A 26,879-nucleotide genomic window follows, 5' to 3' on the forward strand; every position below is an offset into this window, starting at 1 on the left:
CTAGCCGGTCTTAGGTCCGCACTCCTCGCGCCTTGCCCAGCTCTGCCCGCGGAGGTGCCGGCCAATCCCACGACCGGTTCAAAGGGCCAATCAGGCCGCGCTTTACAGGGGCCGCGCCTGACGCGGCGGGGCCGTGCGCGAGGCGGTGCTGCAGCCGCCCCCGGGACCGCCCTGCCCAGGCGCCGTGGGGCTCGGCGCGGCTACGTGCGGAATCTCTCTAGCTAAAATGTAATTTCAGATTGGACAAGTACTGTAAGTGACCCGCCTCTCAGTCCCACGTGGGCGCCGGCGGCTTTTGCTGGCGCGCAGGCTCTCAGCGCGCACGCCCAGAAAGAGGCTTCTCCAGCCCGGCCCTTCCCTCCCTTTTGCCGCAGTAGTTGCCTCCTCTTGCCCTTTCTCCTCCTCCCCTTTCTCCTCCTCCCCTTCCTCCTCCTCTGGCCGCTTAGTCTCACACCCGCCGGGCCGTTGCTCCCGAGACGTTGTTGAGTCCCCTGTGTCCTCTTCTGGGTGAGGCGTCCGGCCACTCAAGGGAAGGGAAGGGAAGGGTCGGCCTTGACTGTATCCAAGGCTGCCCGTTAGGTGTCTGGAACCCGTGCTGCTTCCTCTCCGATCAGTGCCCATTTGACTATATTCAGTTCTCTTTCTCGCCTCCGCTTACCCTTGTAGGACATTTTCCCAGCATTTGAGGAGCCCTTAATTCACGTCTGGCTACCGAAGGCATTTTTAGGCTAGTGTTGCTTGTAGCTTTAAACGCTTCTAGCACTTGTGATAATGTTTGAGGCACAGATGAGTTTAGATGAGATAATGCTGTTTGTTTACAGTTGTCCTGAGTAGGAAGGCCTAGGGATATCTTTCCATTTTTATCCGTTTCCTTTTTATTTGAAGATTGACAAGGAGCCGGGCGCGGTGGCTCACGCCTGTAATCTCAGCACTTTGGGTGGGCCAGACGGGCGGATCACGAGATCAGGAGAATCGAGACCATCCTGGCTAACACGGTGAAACCCCGTCTCTGCTAAAAATACAAAAAATTAGCTGGGCGTGGTGGTGGGCGCCTTTAGTCCCAGCTACTCGGGAGGCTGAGGCTGGAGAATGGCGTGAACCTGAAAGGCAGAGCTTGCAGTGAGCTGAGATCGCGCCACTGCACTCCAGCCTGGGGGACAGAGCGAGACTCCGCCTCAAAAAAAAAAAAAAAAAAAAAAAGATTGACAAGGTGCAAAAATGGTGAATTTCCCTCATCTTGGGCTGTTTTCCACTAAAGCACTTCTGTGTCTTAACACAAATTTCTTCCCTGAAGAGTCAGTCATGACGTGACCAAAGTCTGAAAAGCAGTTATCCTTAGGTTAAATTTTAAAGTATGAGACCAGGAGGGGTGAGGTGCTTATTCTTTTGAATTGTAAATCATAAAGAAGGGAGAGTCTTTTATGTTGTGGCTGTTATTTAAATGGTAGAGTTTTGCTTTGTATAGTTTTTGCTTGCTTTTCCTCTTTTTTTCTGTGATCCACCACGTGTATGTCCTGATTTTTTTCCTTTTTAACTTGCTTGCTGGATTTTCCAGCCAGATGACTGCCGCTTGGTCTTCTGGGAGTCTCCTGTTAATGGGGCCCTCATGCTTGGCTCTTGACCTGATGGCCACTGGCCTGGCTCTTGGAGGACCTCCTAGTGGGAGGCCCAGAGCACTGTTATTAAGGATGATTTGGGGAACAGATCAGAGGGGGTCAGCTGGGCCTGGAGATCGATTTTGAGGGGGAGGGAGGTTGGGAGCCTGCCTGGCTGGATTTGGAAGTCAAAACATGTGTGCTGGGAGAAGGGCATAACCCCAGAGGGTGGAGAACTGTGTCTTTCTGGATGAAATTAAGAAGTTTACTGGGAGGAGGCTGGGCCTTCCAGGCGGTGTTAGTTTTTGCTGTGGGCCTTGTCTTTTCCTGGAATTTGGTTCCCTTTCCCTAACCTTTCACTTATTAGTTTAAATAGTTCCCTTTACCTAACCTTTCACTTATTGATTTAAATAGTTTAAATCACAGTCAATTACCAGCTGGTTTTTAAAACAATTTGAGGTAATGAATCTTGCCCTTAATCTCCTAGCCAGAGTGGAACCCCCCTACCCCTACCCTCAAGGGGATTTGAAATGATTCTTTTACCAGAATGTGCTACAGAGATCACTTACTCTCTCACCCGCCCACCTTTTTATAATGGAGGGACATAGAATCAACCCAAGTGGTGTAAGAGATCATCCAAATCAGTTCTTCATGTATTCATTTGTTCACTCATCTTGTCCACATACTTTGGGCCCAGAACGGTGGTATCTCTGGGAAAGAGCAGATGAGTAAGACTTGGTCTCTGCTTTTAAGCTTTCATCCATTTTGCTTCAATCCACTTTTATGAGGGAGATTATGTAATAGTGAGATGAGCACAGTGAAAAGTATGCAGAAGACTCCCAGGAGTTGAGAGAAGGGCAAATGGCTCAACATGGGGAAGCCAATTGAGGAGGACTTCCCGGAAGGGACTACTAGAGCTGAGTTCCAAAGCCTAAGTATCAGTGGGCTGGAGAAAGGGCGAGGGAGTTTATGAACCAGGAACAGCATGTGCAGAACTACAGAAACATGGCACATGGTTGATTAGTATGGCTGCGCAGGAAAGGCTAAGGTGGAAAGTCACCCGACAGGAGGTTGGGGAGGGTGAAGGCCAGATCAGGAAGGGTCTAGTGAATCATCTTAGGGGAGTTTGAAATATATCTGCAGGGCAAACAGTGATGCTCTCAGGTTTATGTTATAGAAAATTAATTCTGGCTGCAGTTTGGAGAATGAATTGGATTGGTAAAGCCTGGATAGAGATAATTGTAGTAATATAGGTGAGAGAGGTGTTAGGGTGTATAGTTATGGGAATGGAGAGAGATTAGGAAAATAGAATGGTTAGGAATGTTATAAAGTTTTGGTGCCACAAAAGAAATAGCACTTGAATATCAAATTTTCTTTTTTTCTTCTCAGCAAGGCAATTTACTTCTATAGAAGGGTATGCCCTCACAGATGGAGCAATGGTGAGCACACAGCTGGATAAGGGAGGGGAAGGGGGTCTTATTCCTGATGCACGTGGCCCCTGCTGCTGTGTTGTTCACCTGTTGGCTAGGGTTAGACTGCACAGGCTAAACTAATTCCAGTTGGCTAATTTAAAGAGAGTGACAGGGTGAGTGGTTTGGCAAGAAAAATGGTTATGGCAGAGCAGGAAATTGGAATGAGTCAGGGTGGAGAATGAGCAGGTAATCGGAATGAATCAGTGAGTCTGGGTGGAGCAGGTGATCGAAAAAGGTTGCTTTATGAGGAAGTTAAGTTTAAAAGTAGAAAATAATTGAACATACTGACATATGAATTCTTTGAAGAGAAATTTAGAGCTCATATCTAATGGAAATTAATTACTGATTGAGTGTAGGGATAAGAAGGAATGTAGTCATCAGTAGGTGTTCTTGAGTGGGCTGTTTTGTAGCAGCTTTAGTGAGGAATAATTGACATCCAATAAACTGTACCTATTGAGAGTGCCTAATTGGAGAAGTTTTGTTATATACATATATCTATGAAAACCATCATGACCATCAAAAGAACATACCTGATAACCCCAAAGATTGCTTGTACCCTTTTTAATTCCTCTTTGTATACCCTCTAAGGTAAAGTATATCTTAAATCTTTTGTCCATTTAAAAAAATGAGCCTTTTATTTTCTTTTTATTGAGCTTTGAGAATTCTTTATTATTGTAATTTCTTTATCACATGTAACTTGCAAATATTTTCTCTTATTTTGATGCTTGTCTCTTAAGAGTGTCTTTTGAAATCAGCATTAATTTTGATGAAGTCTAATTTATAATTTTGGTTAAATAAATGTTACCGATCTGATTTTTTATGGATCATGTTTTTTTTGTGTTTTATCTAAGATATCTTTGCTTAACCTAAGGTTTCAAATATTCCTCCTATTTTTAAAAGAAGTTTTGTCATTTTTGGTTTTATATTAATGCTGTGATCATTTTAAGATAATTTTTGTATAGGACATGAAATATGGAATCAAGTTTTTTTTGCATATGGCTATCCAGTGGTTCCAGCACCATTTGCTGAAAAGCCTACCTTCGTTGAATTGCCTTTGCACCTTTGTTCAAAAATCAATTTACCATGTATACATTGGCGCAATTTTGTGTTTTATTTTGTTCAATTGATCTCTTGTCTATTTTAATGCCAATACCACATAGTCTTGATAAATATAGCTTTGTAATAAGTACTGAAATCAGCTAGTATAAGTCCTTTAATTTTGTTCTTTTTAAAATTTGTTTTGATTATTCCATATGAATTTTATAATCACTTTGTCCATTTCAAAATAAAGGCCTATTTAGATCTTAACTGGAATTATATTGAATGAATACATTAATTTAGGGGGAGAATTGACATTTGAAATACCAAGTCTTCTGACCCATGGACACATTATATCTGTTCATTTATTTAAGTCTTCCTTATTTCTCTAGGCAATATTTTGTAGCTCTCAATACATAGGTCTTACACATCTTTGTTGAATTATCTGTAGGTATTTCCTATTTTTTGATGATATTGTAAATGATATTAAAATTTTAGGTATTTTAAAAATTTAATTTCCAATTGTTTTCTTGCTACTGGTATATTGATCGTGTATCCTGAAATCTTGCTAACGTGCTTATTATTTCTAAGAGCTTTTTTTTAAATGCCATCAGATTTTCTATTTAGGTGATCCTGTCATCCGTAAATAAAGATAGTTTTACTTCGTTTCCAATGAGGTTGCCTTTTATTTTTCTTGCTGTATTCCACTAGCCAGAACCATTGCTTTACATAGAACTGATGAGAGCTGACATGTTGCCTTCTTCCTGATCTGAGGGAGATGCATTCATTTTTTCATCATTAAGTATGATTCATGATGCTAGTTGTATATCTTTTGTAGATATGCTTTATCAGGTTTAGGAAGTTTCATTGTATTCCTGCCTTACTGAGAATTTTTTTAAAGGAATAATGGATGTTGTAATTTTGTTGTTTTTCCTATGACTGTTGTGATCTCTTGTTGCCCAGGATGGAGTGCAATGGCGTGATCTCAGCTCACTGTAACCTCCACTTCCTGGGTTCAAGTGATTCTCTTGCCTTAGCTTCCCAAGCAGCTGGGATTACAGGCATGCGCCACCACACCCAGCCTTTTTTTTTTTTTTTCCAGTAGAGATGGGTTTCTTCCTGTTGGTCAGGCTGGTCTTGAACTCCTGACCTTAGGTCATCTGCTCGCCTCGGCCTCCCAAAGTGCTGGGATTACAGGCGTGAGCCACTGCGCCTGACTGATCATTCGTATTTTTAAAAAAGATTCTTAATGTGTTGAATTACATTTATTGATTTTTTTTTTCCAGTGTTAAATCTTGTGTTCCTGAGATAAACCCTATTGGTCAGGGCATATTATCCTTTTTTTATATTGTTGAATTTTATTAGCTGAAGTTTGAAGAATTTTTGTATCCATCCTTATGATGGATATTGATCTACAGTTTTCTTATATCATCTAAATACCTGATCTCTCAGTAAATCTGGCCTCATAGAATGAATTAGGAAGTATTTCTTCCATTTTGATTTTTTCTAGAAGAGATTATGTAGAATTGGTATGTTTGTTTCTTAAATGTTATTGCAACACTATTCACAATAGCAAAGACATGGAATCAATGTAAATGCCCGTCAGTGGTAGATTAGATAAAGAAAATATGGTACCTTTACACCATGGAATACTATCCAGCCACAAAAAGAACAAGATCATGTCCTTTACAGCAGCATGTATGGAGCAAGCTGGAGAACATTATCCTGAGCCAGCTAACACAGAAACAGAAAACCAGAAATACTGCATGTTCTCACAAGCGAGAGCTAAACAATGAGAGCAAATGGACACAAAGAGGGAGCAACAGACACTGAGATCTACTTGAGGGTTGGGGGTAGGAGGAAGGAGGATTAGAAAAAAATAATTTGTTAATATAAAAAATGTAAATCTAAAGTATTTAAATAAAATTGAACTTCAGTTTGTTGAAAGTTTAACCGAATCTTATTAAATAAGTTTTAAAAAATCCATTCACAATTCCAACAACAACCAAAAAAACCAAAAAAACCCCTGTTTAGTAGGTTTCACTAGTGAAGCCATCAGAGCACGGAGTTGTTGTTTTGGGGGCAGGAGGCTAAATACAAAGTCGTTTGATTACATAGATATAGGACTGTTCAGGTTATCCATTTCCTTTCCCCCCCAGCTTTACTGAGGTATGATTGATGAGTACAAATTATACATACTCAAGATGTGCAACGCAATTTGATATACATTATGAAACGATTACCACAAGCAAGCTAATTATATCCATCACCTCATGTAGTTACTCTTTTTTTGTGTGGTGAGAACACTTAAGATTTACTCTCTTAGCACATTTAAAGTATACAGTAAATTATCAACTGTAATCACTATGTTGTACATTAGATCTCTAGAAATTTTTCCAATAACTGAAAGTTTGTTAGAAACTTCTCCCCATTTCCTCAGTCCCTGGTAACTGTCATTCTCCTCTCTGTTTTTATGAGTTGACTTTTTTAGATTCTACATATAAGGGATATCATGCAGTGTTTCTTCCTGTTCTTGGCTTATTTCACTTAGGATGTTGTACTCCAAGTTCATCCGTGTTTTGGAAAATGGCAGGAATCTTTTTTGAGACAGAATAATATTCCATTGCATATATATGTATGACATTTTCATTATCCATTCACCCATCTATGGACATTAAAGTTGTTTTCATATCTTAGTTATTGTGAGTAATGCTGCAATGAACATGGGAGTACAGCTATAACACTAAGTAGTGATTTCATTTCTTTGGGATATATATCCAGAAGTAAGATTACTGTATCATATGGTAGTTCTATTTTTATTATTTTGAGGAACTTCTGTACTGTTTGCCGTAATGGCTGCACCAATTTACATTCCCACCAACAGTGTACAACGATTCCCTTTTCTCCATATTCTCATACTTATTCTTTGACTTTTGATAATAGCTATCATAATAGGTGTGAAGTGATTTCTTATTGTGCTTTTGATTTACACTTTGCTGATGATTAGTCATGGGTGAGCATGTTTTCATATACCTATTAGGCATTTGTATGTCATCTTTGGGAAAATGTCTATTCAAATTCTTTGCCCATTAAAAGAAATCAAGTTACTTGTTTTGAGTTGTATACATTTTTAAAAATATATTTTGGATTTTAAGCCCTTGTTGGGATATATGATTTGTAAATATTTTCTCTTTTAGACGTTGCTTTTTCATGTTCTCTATTGTTTCCTTTACTGTGCAGAAACTTTGATGTAGACTCGCTTGTTTATTTTTGCTTTTATTGCCCATGGTTTTGATGTCATATCCAAAAAATCATTGCCAAGATCAATGTCGAGGAGTTTTTTGTCTGTTTTCTTCTATGAGTTTTAAGGTTTCAGGTCTTAGGTTTACATCTGTAATCCATTTTGAGCTGATTTTTGTGTATAGTATAAGGGTTCAATTTCATTCTTTCGCATGTGACTATCCAGTTTTTCCAACACCACTTATTGAAGAGACTTCCCTTTCCCCATTGTGCATTTTTGTTGCTTTTGTCAAAGAGTAGTAGATTGTATGTGAGTAGTTTATTTCTGGGTTTTCTATTGGTTCCATTAGTGTATATGTCTCTTTTTATTCCAGCGCCATATTGTTATGATTTTATGACTTTGTAATATAATTTGAAATTGGGAAGTGTGATGCCTCCAGCTTTGTTCTTCATTCCCAAGATTGCTTTAGCTATTTGGAGTTTTTTATGGTTCCATATGAATTTTAGGATTGTTTTTCTCTATTTTTTTTGAAAAATGCCAGTGGTATTTTGATAGGAATTACTTTGAATCTGCAGATCACTTTGGGTAGTATGGTTATTTTAGCAATATTATTTCTACCAATCCATGAACGTGGATATCTTTCCGTTTATTTGTGTCTTCTTCAGTTTCTTTCATCATAGGCTTACAGTTTTCAATAGACAGATCTTTCACCTCGTTGGTAAGTTTTTTCCTATTTTTTCCTTTTCGATGCCCTTTTAAGTGGGATTGTTAGTTTCTTTTTGGCATAGTTCATTGTTAGTAAATAGAAATGCAGCTGATTTTTGTATGTTGATTTTGTATTCTGCAGCTTTATTGAATTAATTTTGGAGTCTAGCAGTTATTTTGGAGTCTTTGGGTAGTTTTCTATATATAACATCATGTCATCTGTAAACAGACAATTTTATGCCTTCCTTTCCAATTTGGATGCCTTTCATTTATTTTTCTTGTATAGTTGCTCTAGCTAGGACTTCCAATGCTGTGCTGAATAGTAGTGGTAAGAGTGGGCATTCTCTCTTGTTCCTGATCTTAAAGGAAAAGCTTTCAGCTTTTTAATGTTGAGTATCATATTGGCTTTGGGCTTGTCATATATGGTCTGTATAATGTTGAGGTGGATTCCTTCTATATCTAATTTGTTGATAGTTTTTATTGTGAAAGTATGTTGAATTTTGTCAAATGTTTTTGCAGAATCTATTGAGATACAGTATTTTTATCCTTTGTTCTGTGAATGTAGTGTATCACATTTATTGATTTGCATATGTTGAGTCATCCTTGCATTACAAGGATAGTTGTAATGCAATTGTAATCAATTCACTTGATTATGGTGAATGATCTTTTTAATGTGCTGTTGAATTTGGTTTGCTAGTATTTTATTGGGGATTTTTGCATCTGTGTTCATTATGGATATTGACCTGTAATTATCTTTTCTCATAATGTCCTTGTCTAGCTTTAGTTTAAGGGTAATGGTAATGCTGGCCTCATAAAATGAGTTTGGAAGTATTCCTTCCTCTTTAATTTTTTGTAAGAGTTCAAGAAGAATTATATTAATTCTTTAAATGTTTGGTAGAACTTATACTCTACCCAATTTCCTGTGAGTTATGGGGCTTTCTACTCTGGCTGTTATGAATAGAACTCTTCCTGGCCTTATGTGAAGCCCACTGATTTGTTCACTCTAATCCTTTTTGGTGCTTCTGCCTCAGATTGTTTTCACATATGGATGCATTAGTATGGATGATTAGTACTCTCCTGAATACTTGGGGAGTACCTTTGCAATTCTCTGGAATTCTCTGCAGCTCTCTCCTCTCTTGCCCAAGATTCTAGCCTTTTTGTTCGCCACAGACTTTCGGCGCTGTCTCCTCAACTCAGGGAGACTGCTGGGCTTGGCCTGTGTTTGTCCTTCTTGTGCCACCATCTGCAGACATTTCCCAGGGATTAAACTTGAACCATTGAAGGGCTTATTTCATTTTTTCCCATCTCTGTGTTATTACTCTGTTGCCTCATGTCCAATGTCATGAGAATCTTCGTTTTCTATTTTTTGCCCCATTGTTTTAAGCTGGGAGGTAAATATGGTTCCTGTTAATGCATCTTGGCTGAAATTGGAAGCATTCAACTAGAATTTTTGAGGAAAAGGTAAAGAAAGGACTATTTGAAGATGTGAGGAAGGGATTTTTGAGGTACTCAGGTACCAATAATAAAGGGGAACTTTTACCACTTCAGGGTGCTAAGAGCATGGTGAAGGAAGTATATCAAAGGGAAAAACATAAGATATACCTAAATTAGGATAATTTTCAATAAAAGAACTATTGAGTAAAGTGAGGGCAGCCTGAATGCCTGAACAAGAAGACTGTTACATCCTTAGACCCAAAAGGGTGAGGGAAGGACTGGTTACCAGAACCCAAAAGGAGAAATCGTGTGGAGAAGGCTGCCTGGAGAGTTATTTTAGCCCAAAAGAAGCAGCTGGCCTGGGCCAACTCTATGGGAAAGGAGGCCTGACCTTACTCTCCTCCTTCCTTTGAGGCTTCAGCTAGAGCTCTCCATTGCTCAAACCCAACTAAAAGACAGAGGATTAGAGAGTCTTGGAGATCCAGACTATTGTCCCTAGGACAGATAGCAGGGTGAGAAGGTGGAGAATGGATATGTAGTCGGGGAGGAATATACAGTGACGTGTATAGAGTGGGCTTAGGAAGGATAGGAAAACCAAATAAAAATTGTTCAGGCTAAGTATATTACCAGTCCGTTAACCATCTAGATTTGGGGCTGAGCTACACTGAAATCCATTGTAGACTAGGCTGGAGAGCTGAGTAGCTTGGATTCTGCTGAACAGGCTATGGGAGAGAGATTAAGAAAGGACTCGGTTACTGACTGGATATTGCAAGACAAAAATTGAGAAGAAGACAAAGTCTTTAAAATGAAGAATGAGGCCAAGCATGGTGGCTCATGCCTGTAATCTCAGAACTTTCGGAGGCCGAGGTGGGAGGATAGCTTGAGCCCAGGAATTCGAGATGAGCCTGGTCAACATGGCAAAACCCCATTTCTATAAAAAATTTAAAATTACTGTGTCATGATGGTGCATATCTCTAGTCCCAGCTACTCGTGAGGCTGAGGTGGGAGAATCGCTTGAGCCCAGGAGGCTGAGGCTACAATGAGCTATAATTACATCACTGCACTCTGGCCTGGGTGGTAGAGTGAGACCCTGTCTCAAAAATAAATAAATAAATAAATAAATAAATAAAATAAATAAAATAAATAGTGACTTAGACGGATCAAACTCAATCTAGTTAACCAAATGTTGGGATTGTAGAATTATGTGGCAACTTTAACATTTGAATAAGGCTATTTTCAGGATCTTTAAAAAATTGTCATGTGACATAGTAGAAAGAACATAGGGTTGAAATCCTTCTCTGTTATTCACTGACTCTTTGACCCTGGCAGGTGACCTAACTGCTCAGAACCTTGGTTTCCCATCTAAAAGTTGCAGAAAAGATTAGCAAGGCCATCTAATAAGTCACTGGCACCACATCTTGCACAGAGTAAAATGTTCATAAGAAATTTATTGATGTAAGATGAGGGTTGGCTCAAAATATAAGTATGTCTAAGAAACATTTGGATTCATACGAAGGTACATATTGATAAAACACAGATAACACTAATTCTAGTGAACCCTTAAGGGAAGAATAGGGTATTTGACAAGGATTACCTCAGAGTTCCCCTTCAAAGACAATTTGTGAAGATGCCCCAGCTCCCTTTGCCTTCTCCCTTAAAGAGCAGATTATTTTTTATGTTAGTGTCATAGATAGTTTGTTCCTATCAAGAACAACTTATCCTTGTCAGAGTTTGGATGCTGGGCTGGATGGGCCAGTGATATGTCCCAGCATGTGTTGCATCCAGGGGGCCTCCAGAAAGGTAGAGGGAAAAGGAAGACTTCCCATGTGCTTACCATGTGCCGCTAGCCCAGCTTACCTCATCTCCATGCAGTGTCATGTGGAAACATGGGTAACTGAAGATCATTCTAATTAAATACGGTTAGTGCCTCTTAATGCTGCTGCTTCTCTGTTTCTTTTATTTCTCTTAATGCTGCTGATTCTCTTTTCTCCATGTCATAGAGGAAAGTTACAGGAACTGAAAATGTATAGCATGGAGAAAAGAAGATCCAGTAGGAGGTCATCAGAGTCATCTTAAAAGATTTGGAAGGGTAGCCCACGTATAAGGGTAAAAAAAAGGCAGTTTGGATGATCCTTTGGGATAAAAATTAGGACTAGAGGGTAGAAGCTATGCCAAGCACAGTTCAGCTCAATACAGAGAAGGTCTTCCTTCCTATTACTGTAATAGCTGCTCATTGAGAACATTCAGACAGCCCAGAGAGGGAAAGGTAAATGGCCTCGAAACCTCCACTGTATTTCTTTTTGCTGGATGTCATTGCAGTAAGCAGGTTTTGTGTGTCTTTCCTGAAATCTTTTATGATAGGTCTTTATACAGTACAGTGGTTCTCAAACTCTAGCATCCATCAGGATCACCTGGAGGCCTTTTTAAAGCACAGACTGCTGAACCCCACTGCAGTGTTTCTGAGTCGTTGAAGCTGGAAGGGGGCCTGACTTTGAATTTCTACCAAGTTCCCTGGTGATACTAATGCTGCTGCTCTTCTAGAGACCACCAACGGCCCTGTTAAAATTTGAGAAAATAAAACTTTGAGAACCACTGTATTGCATGAAGAAAATAGAGCTTTTGCTCTATTCTTTATCAAAAAATAATACCAGTGGAGTCATACTGTACCATCTAAGAACTTGCTTTTTTAGTTAATAATATATAATTAGCAGCTTTCTTTTTTCTCATTCTTTTTAACAACTACTGATGTATCAATTTTGGAAAGTCCCCTATTAATAATCATTTAATTTCCTTCTAGGGTGTTCGGGGATATGTTCTTGCATTTACATAAAAAGGTTGTGGTGGATGTTTTTGTGTATCTTTTTGGTGAGCCAGTGCATACATTCTTAGAAGATAAATTCTTAGAAGTTAAACTGTTGGGTAAAAGACGGGATTTTAAAAGTGGACAGATAGTACTAAATTATTCTATCAAAGGTGGAATCACTTTTCTACGAAAAGTGTATGAAACTGCCTGTTTCTCCACACTTTTGCCAAGTGGGTATTGTCAAAATTTTCAATTTCCTATTTGTGAGATGTAAATTTATATCTTAGTGTTGTTTTGATTTATATTCCTGCACTATTTGTGAGTTGAAAGGTTCCTATGTATTTATTTTTCTGTGAACTGTAAGTTTGTATTCTTTGCATTACAGGTAGAAGGAACAGTATGAACAAAAGCGCCAAGCCTTCCTTTGAGTAGTTTCTAGTAGTTTTGTAGCACTGAAGTATGAAGGTTGAGGTTAGGGAGAGAGGCCGGGAGCTAAGGTAAGTGAGGCAGGCAGGAGCCTGAGCTTAGAGGTCCTTGTGGGGCAAATAAAGATACTGGGCTTTATTTCGGGCAGAAGAAGCATTGGTGCTGTTTAAGCTTGTACTTTAGCTAGTGGTACTTTTGACAGAGACATGTTTGTGGAATGGTCAAGTCTAATGTTTAATCTTCAAATAATTCATTCTTTAGGCCTTTCACCTTCGGCCTTAAAGCTACAAGACCAGGGCCAAGCCTGGTGGCTCATGCCTGTAATCCCAGCACTTTGGGAGGCCACGATGGGCAGATCACTTAAGGCCAGGAGTTCGAGGCCATTCTGGGCAACGTGGGAAAACCCTGTCTCTACTAAAAATACAAAAACAAATTAGCTGGGTGTGGTGGTATGTGCCTGCAATCCCAGCTAGTTGGGAGCCTGAGGCAAGAGAATTGCTTGAGACCGGAGAGGCAGAGGCTACAGTGAGTGGAGATTGCACTACTGCACTCCAGCATGGGTGACAGAGTGAGAAAAAAATAAAAAAGCTACCAGACCAGTCTTCATAAACAGGTAGACATAAGAATGGGCCAAAGACTTCAACCCATCTGTGGCTTGGCATTGTCTCTGAGGAGGGAATTTTGCATGATCACATGGAGAATGGATTTTGTTGCTTTACCTGATACTGTCCTCACCTCCTCCTGAATTTGCTGAGATCTTGCAGCAGTCAGTAACATTGGTGGGTTCTTTTGTTGTTTTAATTTGAGTGACTTTCTGGGAAAAACTGTGGATTTCAGCCAATATGCTAATGATAATAGCATTGCCTTGAGGGTCTGGTTCTGTAGAAAATCATTTCCTAGTTAATTATGTCAGCAAATCAGCAGAAACCTCTTGAAGAAGAAAGCAATGACGGGAGAAACTGTATGTATATGTTTAAATTATTCAGAACGCAAAGAGAGGTCGGGAATTCACATTTCAAAAGGAAGAATCTGTGTAAGAAGAAATCACTAAATTTGCATATCATTTCCCCATTATGGGCCTAGTTTTGTAATTGGCATATTAGGGATTAAAATGAAATAATTCTGCATTTAGAATTAGGAAATGAGTCCCCCCCCCCGCTATCTCCCTTTCTGTCTCCAGGGTCCTGGCACAGGAGTAAGAAACTATCACATTTAAATGTCTGCATTTAGGGAACTTGGGGTGTCCATAGGGTTTGTCGAAGATGGACTGACTCTGTTGATCCACTTGTTGGGTGGACCCTCTCTCCATCGTCCTTCTCTCCTCAGTGTGTGTTCCTATTTAAATGGGATCCCCTGCTTGGGAGGGAGGCTGCTCCAAAGAGGAACATGGTGCTTCAGCCACAAGCCACATAGAAGGCTTGCTCATAATGCTGCTAGAACTCTGCAGAGGAAGAAAGTTTTTTTATGGTCTTTTTATTTTAAAAGATATTTGACTATTTTATATATTCATAATCCTCTTCTCCACAACCCAGTAATTCCACTTATTACTACATTACAATGCATTGTACTCATACAAGGAAGGTAGGGGGCAGAGCATTTTCAGTTAATATCTAATGTTTTCCACAGTAGGATTTATCGTGACATCAGGTAGTCTGTATTAACTGGATCATGGAGAAGGCATTTCTAATGATCATCTGAGAAGGCTTTACAGGATAAACAGATTTGAAACTTCATTCTGTGTGTGTCCAGGACACAGGCAGCTTGGTTAGTGTGGAAAGCCAAGTCATTTCAGGGATGGTAGAAAGAGTTCAGCTCTGGCTGATAACAAACCTGAACCTTTTTTTTTTTTTTTTTAAGATTCTTGTTTTTTCAATATTGTACTTTAAGTTCCAGGATACAGGTGCAGAACCTGCAGGTTTGTTACATAGGTATACATGTGCCATGGTGATTTGCTGCACCTATTGACTGGTCCTCTAAGTTCCCTCCCCTCGTCCCCCCAGCCCCCAAAAGGCCCTACTGTGTGTTGTTCCCCACCCTGTGTCCATGTGATCTCATTGTTCAGCTCTCACTTATGAGTAAAAACATGCAGTGTTTGGTTTTCTCTTCCTGTGTTAGTTTGCTGAGGATGATGGCTTCCAGCTTCATTCATGTCCCCGTGAAGGACATGATCTCATTCCTTTTTGTGGCTGCATAGTATTCCATGGTATATATGTACCACATTTTCTTTATCCAGTCTATCATTGATAGGTATTTGGGTTGGTTCTATGACTTTGCTATTGTAAACAGTTCTGCAATAAACATATGGCATGTGTCTTTATAGTAGAATAATTTATATTCTTTTGGGTATATACCCAGTAATGGGATTGCTGGGTCAAGTGGGATTTCTGGTTCCAGATCCTTGATGAATCGCCATACTGTCTTCCACAATGCTCGAACTAATTTGTATTCCCACTAACAGTGTAAAAGCATTCCTGTTTCTCCACAGCCTCGCCAGCATCTATTGTTTCTTGACTTTTTAATAATCACTATTCTGACTGGCATGAGATAGTATCTCATCGTGTTTTTGATTTGCATTTCTCTAATCATCAGTGATGTTGAGCTTTTACAAATATGTTCGTTGGCTGCATAAATGGTCTTCTTTTGAGAAGTGTCTGTTTATATCCTTTGCCCACTTTTTGATGGGATTGTTTGTTTTTGTCTTGCAAATTTGTTTAAGTTCCTTGTAAATTCTGGATATTAGTTCTTTGTCAGATGGGTAGATTGCAAAAATTTTCTCCTGTTCTGTAGGTTGCCTGTTCACTCTGCTGATAGTTTCTTTTGCTCTGCAGAAACTCTTTAGTTTAATTAGATCCCATCTGTCAATTTTGTCATTTTTTGCAATTGCTTTTGGCAAACCTGTACTTTAATATGGCTTTGTCCCTCTATGGGCTTTGCGACTATCAACAGGATATTGACTCTTTTAGCATTTCAGTTTCCTCGTGTAGATGGGAGAAACAACATATATTTTGGTAGATGTTATAAATGTGGGTTCTCCTCTCCTTTTCTCTGTAAAGGGAATGGCTTGGTACGGCAACACAGGAAGACATTATAAAGAAGTAAATGTGCTTTATTGGAACACAAGGTTGAACAGAACCCTTGGGAGGGAGTAAGCAGGGTTTTATGGAAGATGGTATGGGAGATCTGAAGTTTCATTTCTTTAAGGGGATGTTTGTTGGTGGAGTTTGGGGATGTCATTTGATGAGTCAGATTTTTCATCCATGATATCTTTAGGACTTGTTCTGTGCATTTGGCTTCAGCCAAGTTTGGATTTTATGTTTTCCTTGTGACTGCTGTTGGGCATTACCCGTGTGACTCTTGGAAGTGTTTTGTTTAATTTAATTTAATTTAGGAGAGCTAAATAATTAAACATGAGGCCAAAGTACATAAGAAAGTGGCAGTCTTTTATTGCAAATATGCGCACACTCTCGGGCGAGGTTCTCTGGTCCTCAGGTGTTGGGGGGGGCCAGGGAAGTCGCACCGGTGCTCTCGGGTGAGGGTCTCCAGTCCACGAAATGGGGGCCGAAGAAGTCATACTGGCTCCTGCCAGCGGGGGACTTTTATGCTTTGGTACTGGAAGGGGGAGGGCAGTGGGCGGGATAAGGGTGTGATAGGGGCGTCTCCATAGGCGTGGCCAGGTAAATTTCGATCTCTTCGGATTGATGTCACCTGGTGCATGCTCAGTTGATCTGCATCTTCCCGGGCATGGGCTGCATTTTCCCGCGCGCGGGAAAGTTGGTGAGGAAGAACCTGGAAGCAACAGGGGCGGTGCCTTCTTGTTTACCTTCCTCCATCTTGTCCCTTCTCCCTCACCCAAACAGGAAGGTGATGGTTTCTGGCCACCATTGAAGACGGTTCACCATCCAAAACTGGCTCAGTTTGGATTATTGTGGCTGCCACATTGTGAGGCACACATGGGGATTTGGTAGGTTCTGTCTTTTCTGCCTTTTGGAATCTAACTTTAAATTTAAAAAGATAGCCAACTTTTCTACTGTCTTTCTGATTTAATACCATGTCCCTCTTCCAATCACCTCTTGTTAGTCTTTAAAAATGGGCTCAGTAAAGAGCATAAGGATTCCCAAAATCCTGAAAAATACTGAGTTTCTGACCTCGTTGGTCAGAACTGTTGGAACAGTAATGAAAGCAGTAAACTGGTACCTCCATTAACTCACTAACTTCTCTTCATTCTACGGAAAAAGGTGGAGTTGGTATGGGATGCCTCATTCCTAAAGTATGGGTGATCAGAATTCTGGTGGCAGCATGAAGCCACTTTACCACTATATGCAGTTTTACTAGGTGCATTAGGTTTTGCTTGAGGTATATAAATGAGGAATAACTTGAGTCATCACCATTTGATATTCAAAATTCAGGTCTTTACATTAATCTTAGTATATTCAGGCTGCTATGAAAAAATACCATAAAAGTAGTGGCTAATTTGCAACATTTATTTCTTACAGTTCTGGAGGCTGGGAAGTTTAAGATCAAGGCAGTGGCAGATTTGGTATCTGGTGAGGACTGTCTTCTGGGTTGCAGACTGCTGACTTGTTGCTGTGTCCTCACATGGTAGAAGGGGCAAGAGTCTTCCTTGGGCCTCTTTTATGAAGACACTAATCCTGCTCATGAGGGTTCCTTTCTCATGACCTCATCATCTCCCAAAGGTCTCACTTTTTAATACTATCACCTTAGGGGTTAGGTTTCAACACATACATTTTTGGAGGACACAAGCATTCAGACCGTAACATTAGACTGTCAGTTTGTTAAAATTAGAGATAATGTATTTTTCAGCCTCTTATTCCTAGCATCCTGGCATAGTGAAAGCACTTAATATTTGTTTGTTTGCTGGAAATCAAGCTTGTTAGATGTGGCGAGAATGACTAGGTATAGGTAACATATATTAAAAGATGTGGGTGTCAGCAATTGCAAAAATCTGAAAACAACCCAAATGCCCATCAATCAATGAGTAAAGAAACTATGATACACACACACACACACGATGGAATACTACTCAGCCATAAAAAGGAATGAATTAATGGCATTCTCAGCAACCTGGATAGGATTGGAGACTATTATTCTAAGTGAAGTAACTTAGGAATGGAAAACCAAATATTGTATGTTCTCACTCATAAGTGGGAGCTAAGCTATGAGGATGCAAAGGCGTAAAAATGACACAGTGGACACTGGGGACTCAGTGGGAAAGAGTGGGAAGGGAGTGATGGATAAAAGACTACAAAGTTCATTTTATACTGCTTGGGTGAGGAGTTCACCCAGATCTCACATATCACCACTAAAGAACTTACTCTTGTAACCAAACACCACCTGTTCCCCAAAAACCTAAGGGGAAAAAAAAATATATATATATATTTGTTTATTTTTTTCGAGACGAAGTCTTGCTCTGTTGCCCAGGCTGGAGTGCAGTGGTGCGCTCTCGGCTCACTGCAAGCTCCACCTCCTGGGTTCATGCCATTCTCCTGCCTCAGCCTCCCAAGTAGCTGGGACTACGGGTGCCCGCCACCCCGCGCAGCTAATTTTTTGTATTTTTGGTAGAGATGGAGTTTCACCATGTTAGCCAGGACTGTCTTGATCTCCTAACCTCGTGATCTGCCCACCTCGGCCTCCCAAAGTGCTGGGATTATAAGTGTGAGCCACCACGCCCAGCCTAATAAAACGTTATTTTAAAAAGATGTGGTTTTCAGGAGGTGATTCAGTGTTGGAAGTGAAGGTTGATTTGAGGCCCACACTTTGAGTAAGAAGGCTGTAGAGTGTCTTTGGTGATGCTATACTATTACACCCAAATTTTCCTTCTGGACTCACAGTGCCATTGATTCTTGTTATAAAGGAATTGCCTTTTAAAGGGCGCTCTGTGCTCATTATTTCCTTTAATCTTCACAACAACCCCTTGGAGTAGTTGTATAGAATTCATGAGTCTCATACCTGTGAAGAGAGACATCAGTGAAGAGACTTGCCCCAAGTCAGTCAGTGGTAGACACAGATGGGACAAGCATCAGGTTTCCTATTCTGAATTGAATATGGTGACCCTGATATTGAAGATTTATTTTTTAGTGTTGTGGAGAAGAATTGCCTTCATTTCTCCCAAATGAAGTGACTATTTGTTATTCCATTCATCAGCTCCTTATTGAGTACCTAATACATATTGAATTTATTTGTGTATGTACGCACTGGGGATACAGAGGTGGATAAGATAGACCCAGCTTGTGTCCTCAGTTGTCAAGACACAGTCTTGCATTGCTTAGCAGGATGACTTCTGCACTCCTTGTTGGAGCTTCTTTTGAGAACTTCTGGGCCCAGAGATTGTGTGTGATGTTGTTTTCTCATGTTCTATGATGTCTGGGATCTTCAGAGCCTGTTAGCCAGCTGGCTCCAGGAACCTACATGTCATGGGTCCCACATGTGAACTTCTTTGTGCTGGGGGTCTTGAGGTCTTTCCAGTTGGTGACAGGAAACATTCCAGGTGTGAGTGGCTGACCCTCAGAATAGAGAAAGGGTTTTGTTGGTTTGTGTTTTGTTTATTTGGATTTACATCTGGGTCTCTTAGAACTGACATTTTCATAATCTGTTCCTTCTCTGCATTATGTTAATAGACTTTTCTGGGGCAGGAGGAATTTAGTGGATGTCATTTGTTAGCCAAGGTATATGTGTGCTGTTTTTTTTCTTTTTCCCTCCTCCCATCAATCAAGGGATTTCTTAGTTTCTTATCTGTGAATCACTCGGGCTTCCACTTATTGCCAGTTCAGTTTCCTCCTTGCCCATCCTCCCTTCTCTTTTCTCCTCTCCTTCCCCCATTTCCCTTCTTTCCCTCTCCCCACCACACTTTCCTTTCACCCTCTTCCTTTTCCTCAGATTCTTTTGAATTTTTCTTGATCTGCAACAAGCCAGGTCCTTTGTTAGGCATTAGTGTTAGACATCAGTGATGAATAAAAGGTTATTCTGCTCTTCCAGGAGCTAGATAAGGGCCTGGTTCAGCTTCTTAGTATTCAGGGAATGGATTCCCCGCTTACTCCCTTCCTTCCTTCGGATGCCACAAAATGAACACTTGACTGAAAATATGCTTATACTCCTTTTTACAGACTACGCCAAGCCACAGGTATGTCTAGATGAAAAATGTGTTGGGCCATTGCTACAGACTCTAAAAGTTTGGGGAACCGTGGAAGTGTTTGGGTTTCTTTTGAGCCAGTCTTGGCAACCTTAAAACTTTTAGAAATGGCTCCCCTTAGAGTGAAAGGCTGAAAAAGAACCGAAGAGGAGGCCCTAAGAAATTTTCATGTTTAGAGGTAAAGTTTTGGTTGGCAAGCTGTTCTTTTCTTCCTGGGTATTGTTGGTAGAGCCCAGAGAACCAACATTTTTGCCAAATCATCTCTTTCCTTCTCATTTCAAATTTTCCCACCGTCTTAGAGCATGTGAGAATTGTTGAAAGTGGTATTCAGTCCTTTCTGTTAAGAAGACTGAGGTGGGCAAGCTAAACTCATTGTTTATCTTTTTCCTTCTCAATCTTAGCAAATCCCTCATTGCAGTATAACTAACTAAATAAATTGCACAGGACTTGTATACATCAACTCCCAGCAAAGTCCAAAGATCAAAGTTGAAAGAGGATACTGAATTCCTTCCCAGATTTCTGGGACACTGCTTCTGTGGACTGTCACCAAATAGATCCTGAAGGAGTGGCCCCTTAAGAAATAGGGTAAGCTCATTCACTCCTGGGAGATTGTCATCCTAGGCAGCAATCTTAATGCTCTTAGATGCTTCAGAGGGAAAGAAGGAGAAAAGTATAAAAGAACAATCCCCACATGATCGGTTTTTAGCTGAGTATTTGTAGCTTGTACCCCCTTCTTAGGATTGTTAAAATCCGTTTGCAAAGGACAGCCCTCTATTTCCAGGTCCCCTTTTCCTTTTTTCACACTGCATTTGAGCAGTTTGCACGTTTGTTGAAGAATCAGCTACAAAGTCTGTGGTTTCCTGTGGCAGATTTCTAACAATATTTATACAGGCTATTATTTAATGAACTGTATAAATATTTATACAGAACAGTCTTTTGATCATAAATAGGGGCTAAAAGTCAGTCCTGTCCATGCTGGGGACTTGGACAGGAGGCTGTTTCTGTGCTTTGAAACGTCTTGTAGACTGAGAAGTGTAGATATGTCCCAGGACTTGTGCGCAGCACAGCTTGAATTTCTGTTATTTTTCTTTCTCTTGGCCGTCCACAGTCCATGCCCTCATTTCTTTCCGCCTGACCACCCTCCCCATATCCCTAACAGCTGTTTTTCTTTTCAGAGTATTTATCTTTGCCTAAAAAGAATGAAATGAAACCCCAGTTCCGACTCTCACCATTCATAATGCGGGCTTTGGAGTCACATTGACTTAGCCTCAAACCCCAGCCCCTCTGCTTCTGTGCCATGCAACTTTAAACAGCTTCCTGTCTGAGAACGTCTTTCCTTAGTTGGGAAATGGGGTTCATACTGCCTACCTCACAGGGTTGCTATAGGATTAAATGAAATCATGGAGTCACGTGGTGATCTACAGCTCAGAGCTCAATAGGTATTTCTTGCTGCATTTGTTGTTCTTATTAAAGCAGTAATCAAAGGGTTTGGCTTTCATTTTTAGTTGGATGTTGTGGAAGGAGCCCTAAACTTGCGGTAAGAGACTGATTCAAATCCTGATGCCATTTACTGTTTGTGTCACTTTGGGCAAATTACTCCACCCTGCTGAGGTATAATAAAGTGGTGATAGGTTTACCAAGCTGATTGGGTTTCAGTCAATGAGATTAACATTGTATGGGAATGAGGGACACGATGAGGATCCTTATCCTTTTTTTCTTTACAAACTAGAAAAAGGAATAATGTTTTCCACTTTGCAGTTACTTTACTTTTTGAGGCTAAGGGGTACTGGTTGCATAAGATTAGGAGTCCAGGACACAGCAGATCATATTCGTGACCCAGGAACAAAGGGCATAGAGGGGGAAGATCAGGGGACCTGTGATGCAGAAAGTCCTCTGCTGCAGCTCACAGGTCGAATTTCAGGGAAGCTGCCCAAGGGCTTGAACGTCCCTGCTTTCAGTTTCCAGGTATGGAAATAATCATAGAGATCAGTTAGAACTATAATAATGGGAAAAGTGGTAAACCCGAAATATTCAAGTAGGATCTATTTCATAGGAAAACATGAACTGGGTGATGTGTGTGAATGACGCTGGGACAGTTTGACTCTTTCTTGCATGGTGCCTTGATAATGTGTTATAGAAATCCATAGTTTGCTGGAAGCAGGCCACCTGGTATTATGGAAGGGTCAGTCTCTGAAGATGAATAGCCTGGGTTCTGAGTCAGCCAACCTTAGGCACAATAGGCAGAGGCCCCCAGCAGAGTCCTTGACAAATGGGCATTTAGTAAATAGAGGAATAGCAGGAGGCAGTGGAGCATCCTGAGAAAGGTTAGGGCTGATGGAACCAGAGGGAATGGATTACTATCCATTGTATTACTGCCTAGTAATATGACTACCTGTCTAGGACTCATTTTCCTCATCAGTAAAATGGGAGTGATCATAGTTACTGTCTTCAAGAATTGTGGTCAGGCATTGTAATCAAGCTGCTTAGCAGAATGTCAGATACATGGTAAACATGGTATCTTTTTTTTTATTTCCCCAGTGATGAATTTTAAAGACACCCATTCACTGATTTACAAGGACTTACTGAGCTCCTGCTGTATGCCAGGCACTGGGCTTATAGCTGTGACACAGGCGGCAGCTGGAATTAACTGTAATCATACACCTCCATTCTCCATGTAAAGGGGGCTCTTGTGAAGGGTGGGCTCCTTCCAGAAACCAGAACTGGAGCAAGTCCAGGGCCAACTGTAGAGTGGAAATCTGCCTCTTTGCATTTTACTGGAAAGGAATCAGGATGTGGGTAGGGTGGTAAGATGATGTATTTTCTCATATTACTCTCTTCATCAGAGAGGGAGTCAAAAGTGAGGAACCCAAGCCTGAGCACTTGGGCTAGCCCCATGGGGAATCTCTCTTGTCATCAGAGCTGGCTGGAGTAGAGACAAGCCTGGATGCTGGCTGGCCAGGTCTGTGTAAGCCAGGGTGTTGCATAGATTTTTCATTTCCTATTTATTTCTTTGTTTCTTCCTAAGTGTTTATAGTAGTCTTGCAAAGGTCTAGCCAAGGGCAAGGAGTTGTTAGCATGCTAGGATCAGTGTTAAGGAGCAGCACCCCTGGGGGCCTTTGCAGTAGAGACAGTGGGAAGCCAAGAGAGGGGATTCCAAGTAAAGTAAGCAGCTGTGAGAGGTTGGTAGAGAGGGAAGGTAGAGTGGCTAGCTTCAATCTTCTTCCTGTTTGCAGGTTATAAAATTGAGGAAACTCAGCGAAGGCATTGCCCCTATTTTGTCAATCAGTGTATCCTCAGCAGGCTTCCTGGTGTTACTGTCTTCTGCATTTCTTCTGAGTCTCAGATGTCACCGATTGCAAGATGCACCATTATTTCGTATACCATGAAGTAAGAAAGGAAATGATACCAATTAATTGTAACATACCATTGATTGTAAGGTTCGCACTGATTTTAGAGAAGCTAAATATGGAAAAATGAGTGCCGTAGAATGAATAAAATGTGGTTGTCGCCTACAGTAAGTATTTGTGAACTAGAAGAATGAGTCATAAGAGATTAAAATAAGGTAAAACACTAGCACATATAAGTACAAACTTAGAAATTCAAACTATTAAGGCATGGACCTGCTCATCCTTATTTCTGTTGATTCACTGATGCAGTTGTTCATTCAGTAAACATTTACTGAAAACCTATTATGTGCCAGACACTGTGTAAGGAGCTTGGGATGCAGAAATTGATAAGTTCATTTTTTTCAGATTCAGTTAGGAAGACAGACATGGAAAGAAAAATAAAATTGTGATTCCAGAGTGGTAAGTTTTAAAAGAAAGCAGGGACACGATACCATGTTGGCATCCTTTGTATGTATGCAAGGGGAGAAAGGTAAGGAAGCCTTTTCCAAGGAGAGGTGATGGCTGACCTGGGTCTTAAAATATAATTCCGTGGTCACTGGGCAGACAAGGAAAGGAGAGAATTAAAAAGGGATGAGCAAAGGATCGGGGAGGCCTTTAGCAGTTGGGGGCAATTGAGAGCCTATGAGGAGTTTGAGGATGTCTGTAGCCTGGAGTGAGAATGAGCAGGACTGTATTAGGCAGGGCTGGATGGCAGGCAGAGGGAGCCCGTGGAGGACGTGAGATGCCGAGCTGAGGCCATGGGCTATATCACAGCTCAAAGCTGGTGGTTTTCAGTTGTCCTGAGAGAGGACCTAACAGAGGGACTGCTGGGGAGAAGGGCTGGAGGGTGGGGCAAGGGTGATCTTTGCTTCAGAGCAACTCTCTTTTTATCTGTTTTGTTTTCTTCAAATAATGGCTTGAAGAGAAGGTATCACTGTTAAATGAATGATGGAATGAATGATTTGAAAACTGGTGCTAATGGTCATATGGAGGTCCCCAAGGGGAATGTAAGCAAGGGAGAGAAGTTGAGGTTACACACCAGTGTGGGTCTGACGAAGCTGTGATGAACGGAGCAAATGTTATTACTGTCGCTTCTCCATTTTATTTTTCACCTGCTCATGAGCCACAAAGCCAAAAGGGTTACAATTCAGTTGGGGAATCATTGCGATTAAGACAGAAACAGTTACTTTTAATGGGTTGTTTTTATTGTTTTATTTGTTGTTTATTGGAATAAATATCTAGGAAGCAGTATACTGAACATCTGCTGGTTGATTTTCTTTTAGAATCTCCACTTTTGACTTGGCTAGGGAAACATTTTCTTTCTGAAGTTGAAGGGTACAGAAGGTTGCCCAGGTTGAAATTAGACTCTGGGCGGTGGGACTACCTGGAGCTCACCTGGAGAGTTGTAAGGCTTTCACCTGCTCAGTTGTCTTGGGAGCTTGTTCTTATTCTTTCAAAGGCCAATCTGGAGAATAAAAGCCTCTATGAGATTCCATGTCATGCGGGCTAATCTGACCAAAGGGACTTAGAGCAGCCATGAAGGCCAAGGAATTCCTGAGTGTTCTCTGGTCAGATTTCCTTGTAACTCACAAGGGGTCTGTAAGGAAAACAGATTGTCTAATTAATTCCTGATCTTGTCTCCTCAGGGTTCCTTCCCAATTCCCAGTCACTTCATGACACAGCTGCAATATATTTGCCTCTTCTCCAAACCTATACTGAAAGCTTTTAAGAAACAAAAGAAAGAGCATGAGACTTGGGATTGCACAAATGTGGGACTTTAGGTCCAGGCTGCCCCTGAGTGAAACTGATTAAATTCCTTAACTTCTCATAGACTTGCTTCTTAATCAGTGTAGTGTATATCATTATAATAATGTACATTTTCTGTTTGAATTTATGCATAGACCTAGCTAGCATTAAGCAAAAAGTTACTTATCTCTTGGATTCTCACCTTGAACACCTGTAACATAGAAATGTAAATAGCCTCACCTTCTGGAGTCATAGTGAAGAGTAGAGGGGACATACACACTTTTCACAGTGCTTGCACATAAGAGGTACTCAGTAGGTAATTGTTGAATGAATGACTGACTAGGAGGACAAGGTTCCTTTTCAGTACCGTGACTTCTGTCCTTGTTGATTGAAATTCACTGAGAAGAAACTCGTCTGTACTTGCCCTTATAGCACTCATCACAACTTTGCCTAAATAATTATGTACTTAAATGCTTAATGTCTGACTCTCTCTCAAGAATGGAAATGCCATGTCTGAGGCCATATCTGTCCTGTTCACCCACCATGTAGCTCAATGTTTATTAGTATACTGTTAGCGCTAAAAATGTTTGTTGGATGAATAAATAACAAATGGCTACCAGTTAGATAGTGGTAACTCTTTTATTTCTACTTTTGAGATGTTTTGTGACTGTCTTTGCAGATCTACTTGGTCTTCATTTGGTTTTTACTCTTGCTTACTATAGGTGGAGGAACTGCAATGTCTGGTGGAGAACAGAAACCAGAGAGGTACTATGTGGGTGTGGATGTTGGAACAGGCAGTGTCCGCGCAGCTCTGGTGGACCAGAGTGGGGTCCTGTTGGCTTTTGCAGACCAGCCAATTAAGAAGTGGGAGCCCCAGTTCAACCACCATGAGCAGTCCTCTGAGGACATCTGGGCTGCGTGCTGTGTTGTTACAAAGGTATGGGCAAAACTGATGTTCTCTCCTTGTTCATGTTCCTACCTGCTGAGTGTTTGTCCTGTGTCATTCTGGTGCCACAAACTATGTTGGGGTAACTTTAGATGTAGAGGTAAATAGGCCTTGCCCTTCAGGAGCTCACAGTCTACTGGCAGAGACTGATAAACCGCTAATACATGGTAAGAGCTGGGAGCAAAGTAACTATAGCTGGAGCTGGGGAAAGAGCTAACCGAAGGGGGCTCAGGGAAGACAGGACAGCTTGAGGTGTGACCACATGTGGAAGAATTCACTGATCACCTTACTAACATTTACCATGCCTTTCATGTGTGCCAAAGGCTGTGTAAAATGTGTTAACTTGCACTGTGTAGTTGGATCTTCACGTGACCCTATAAAGGTAGTACTATCACTACCCCCATTTTATTGAGGGAGAAATGTAGGCACAGAAAAGTTAGGTAACTTACTCAAGTTCACACAGTATGTAGCAGAGGCTGGACTAGAACAAAGCAGTCTGACTCCAAAGGTGCACTCTTTTTTTTTTTTTTTTAATTAAAAAAAAATTCTATGGGTTTTTGGGGAACAGGTGGTGTTTGGTTACATAAGTTCTTTAGTGGTGATTTCTGAGATTTTGGTGTACCCATCACCCAAGCAGTGGGCACTGTACCCAATGTGTAGTCTTTCATTCCTCACCACCCCACAACGCTTTCCTCCGCGTCCCCAGAGTCCAATGTATCCTTTTTATACCTTTGCCTCAAAGGTGCACTCTTAATCAGTGGACTCTCCTGCCTTCCAAGTGGACAAATGGGGATGAGAGGAACTGCATTTTGGGCAGAGGGAATAGCATATGCAAAAGCATGGTGGCATGAAAACATGGTGTGTTCTGAGAAAGCAAAGAAGTCAGACTGGAGTGTCTCCCATTGATGCCAGGCATGTGCTCACCTTGAGTGGCCTTGGA

The 26,879-nt window shown here is 40.9% G+C and overlaps 1 protein-coding gene across 2 annotated transcripts in view; it reads left to right on the forward strand.

The window, feature by feature from the left end:
* Positions 1–297: 297 nt before the first annotated feature.
* Positions 298–26,879, forward strand: part of FGGY (FGGY carbohydrate kinase domain containing) — a 469,171-nt gene continuing 442,589 nt past the window's right edge. Inside the window, exons 1-3 of one of the 2 annotated variants that reach the window (XM_011973863.1) lie at positions 358–507; positions 19,836–19,852; positions 25,716–25,930. In XM_011973863.1, the coding sequence (XP_011829253.1) occupies positions 25,730–25,930 (201 nt within the window). In that variant the 5' untranslated portion in view covers positions 358–507; positions 19,836–19,852; positions 25,716–25,729. Of the gene's footprint in view, positions 508–19,835; positions 19,853–25,715; positions 25,931–26,879 lie in introns of both variants that reach the window. The other variant, XM_011973864.1, reaches the window with a different exon arrangement.

The sequence above is a fragment of the Mandrillus leucophaeus genome, unplaced genomic scaffold (genome assembly GCF_000951045.1).
Source record: "Mandrillus leucophaeus isolate KB7577 unplaced genomic scaffold, Mleu.le_1.0 Scaffold14, whole genome shotgun sequence".
NCBI classification, from domain to species: domain Eukaryota; kingdom Metazoa; phylum Chordata; class Mammalia; order Primates; family Cercopithecidae; genus Mandrillus; species Mandrillus leucophaeus.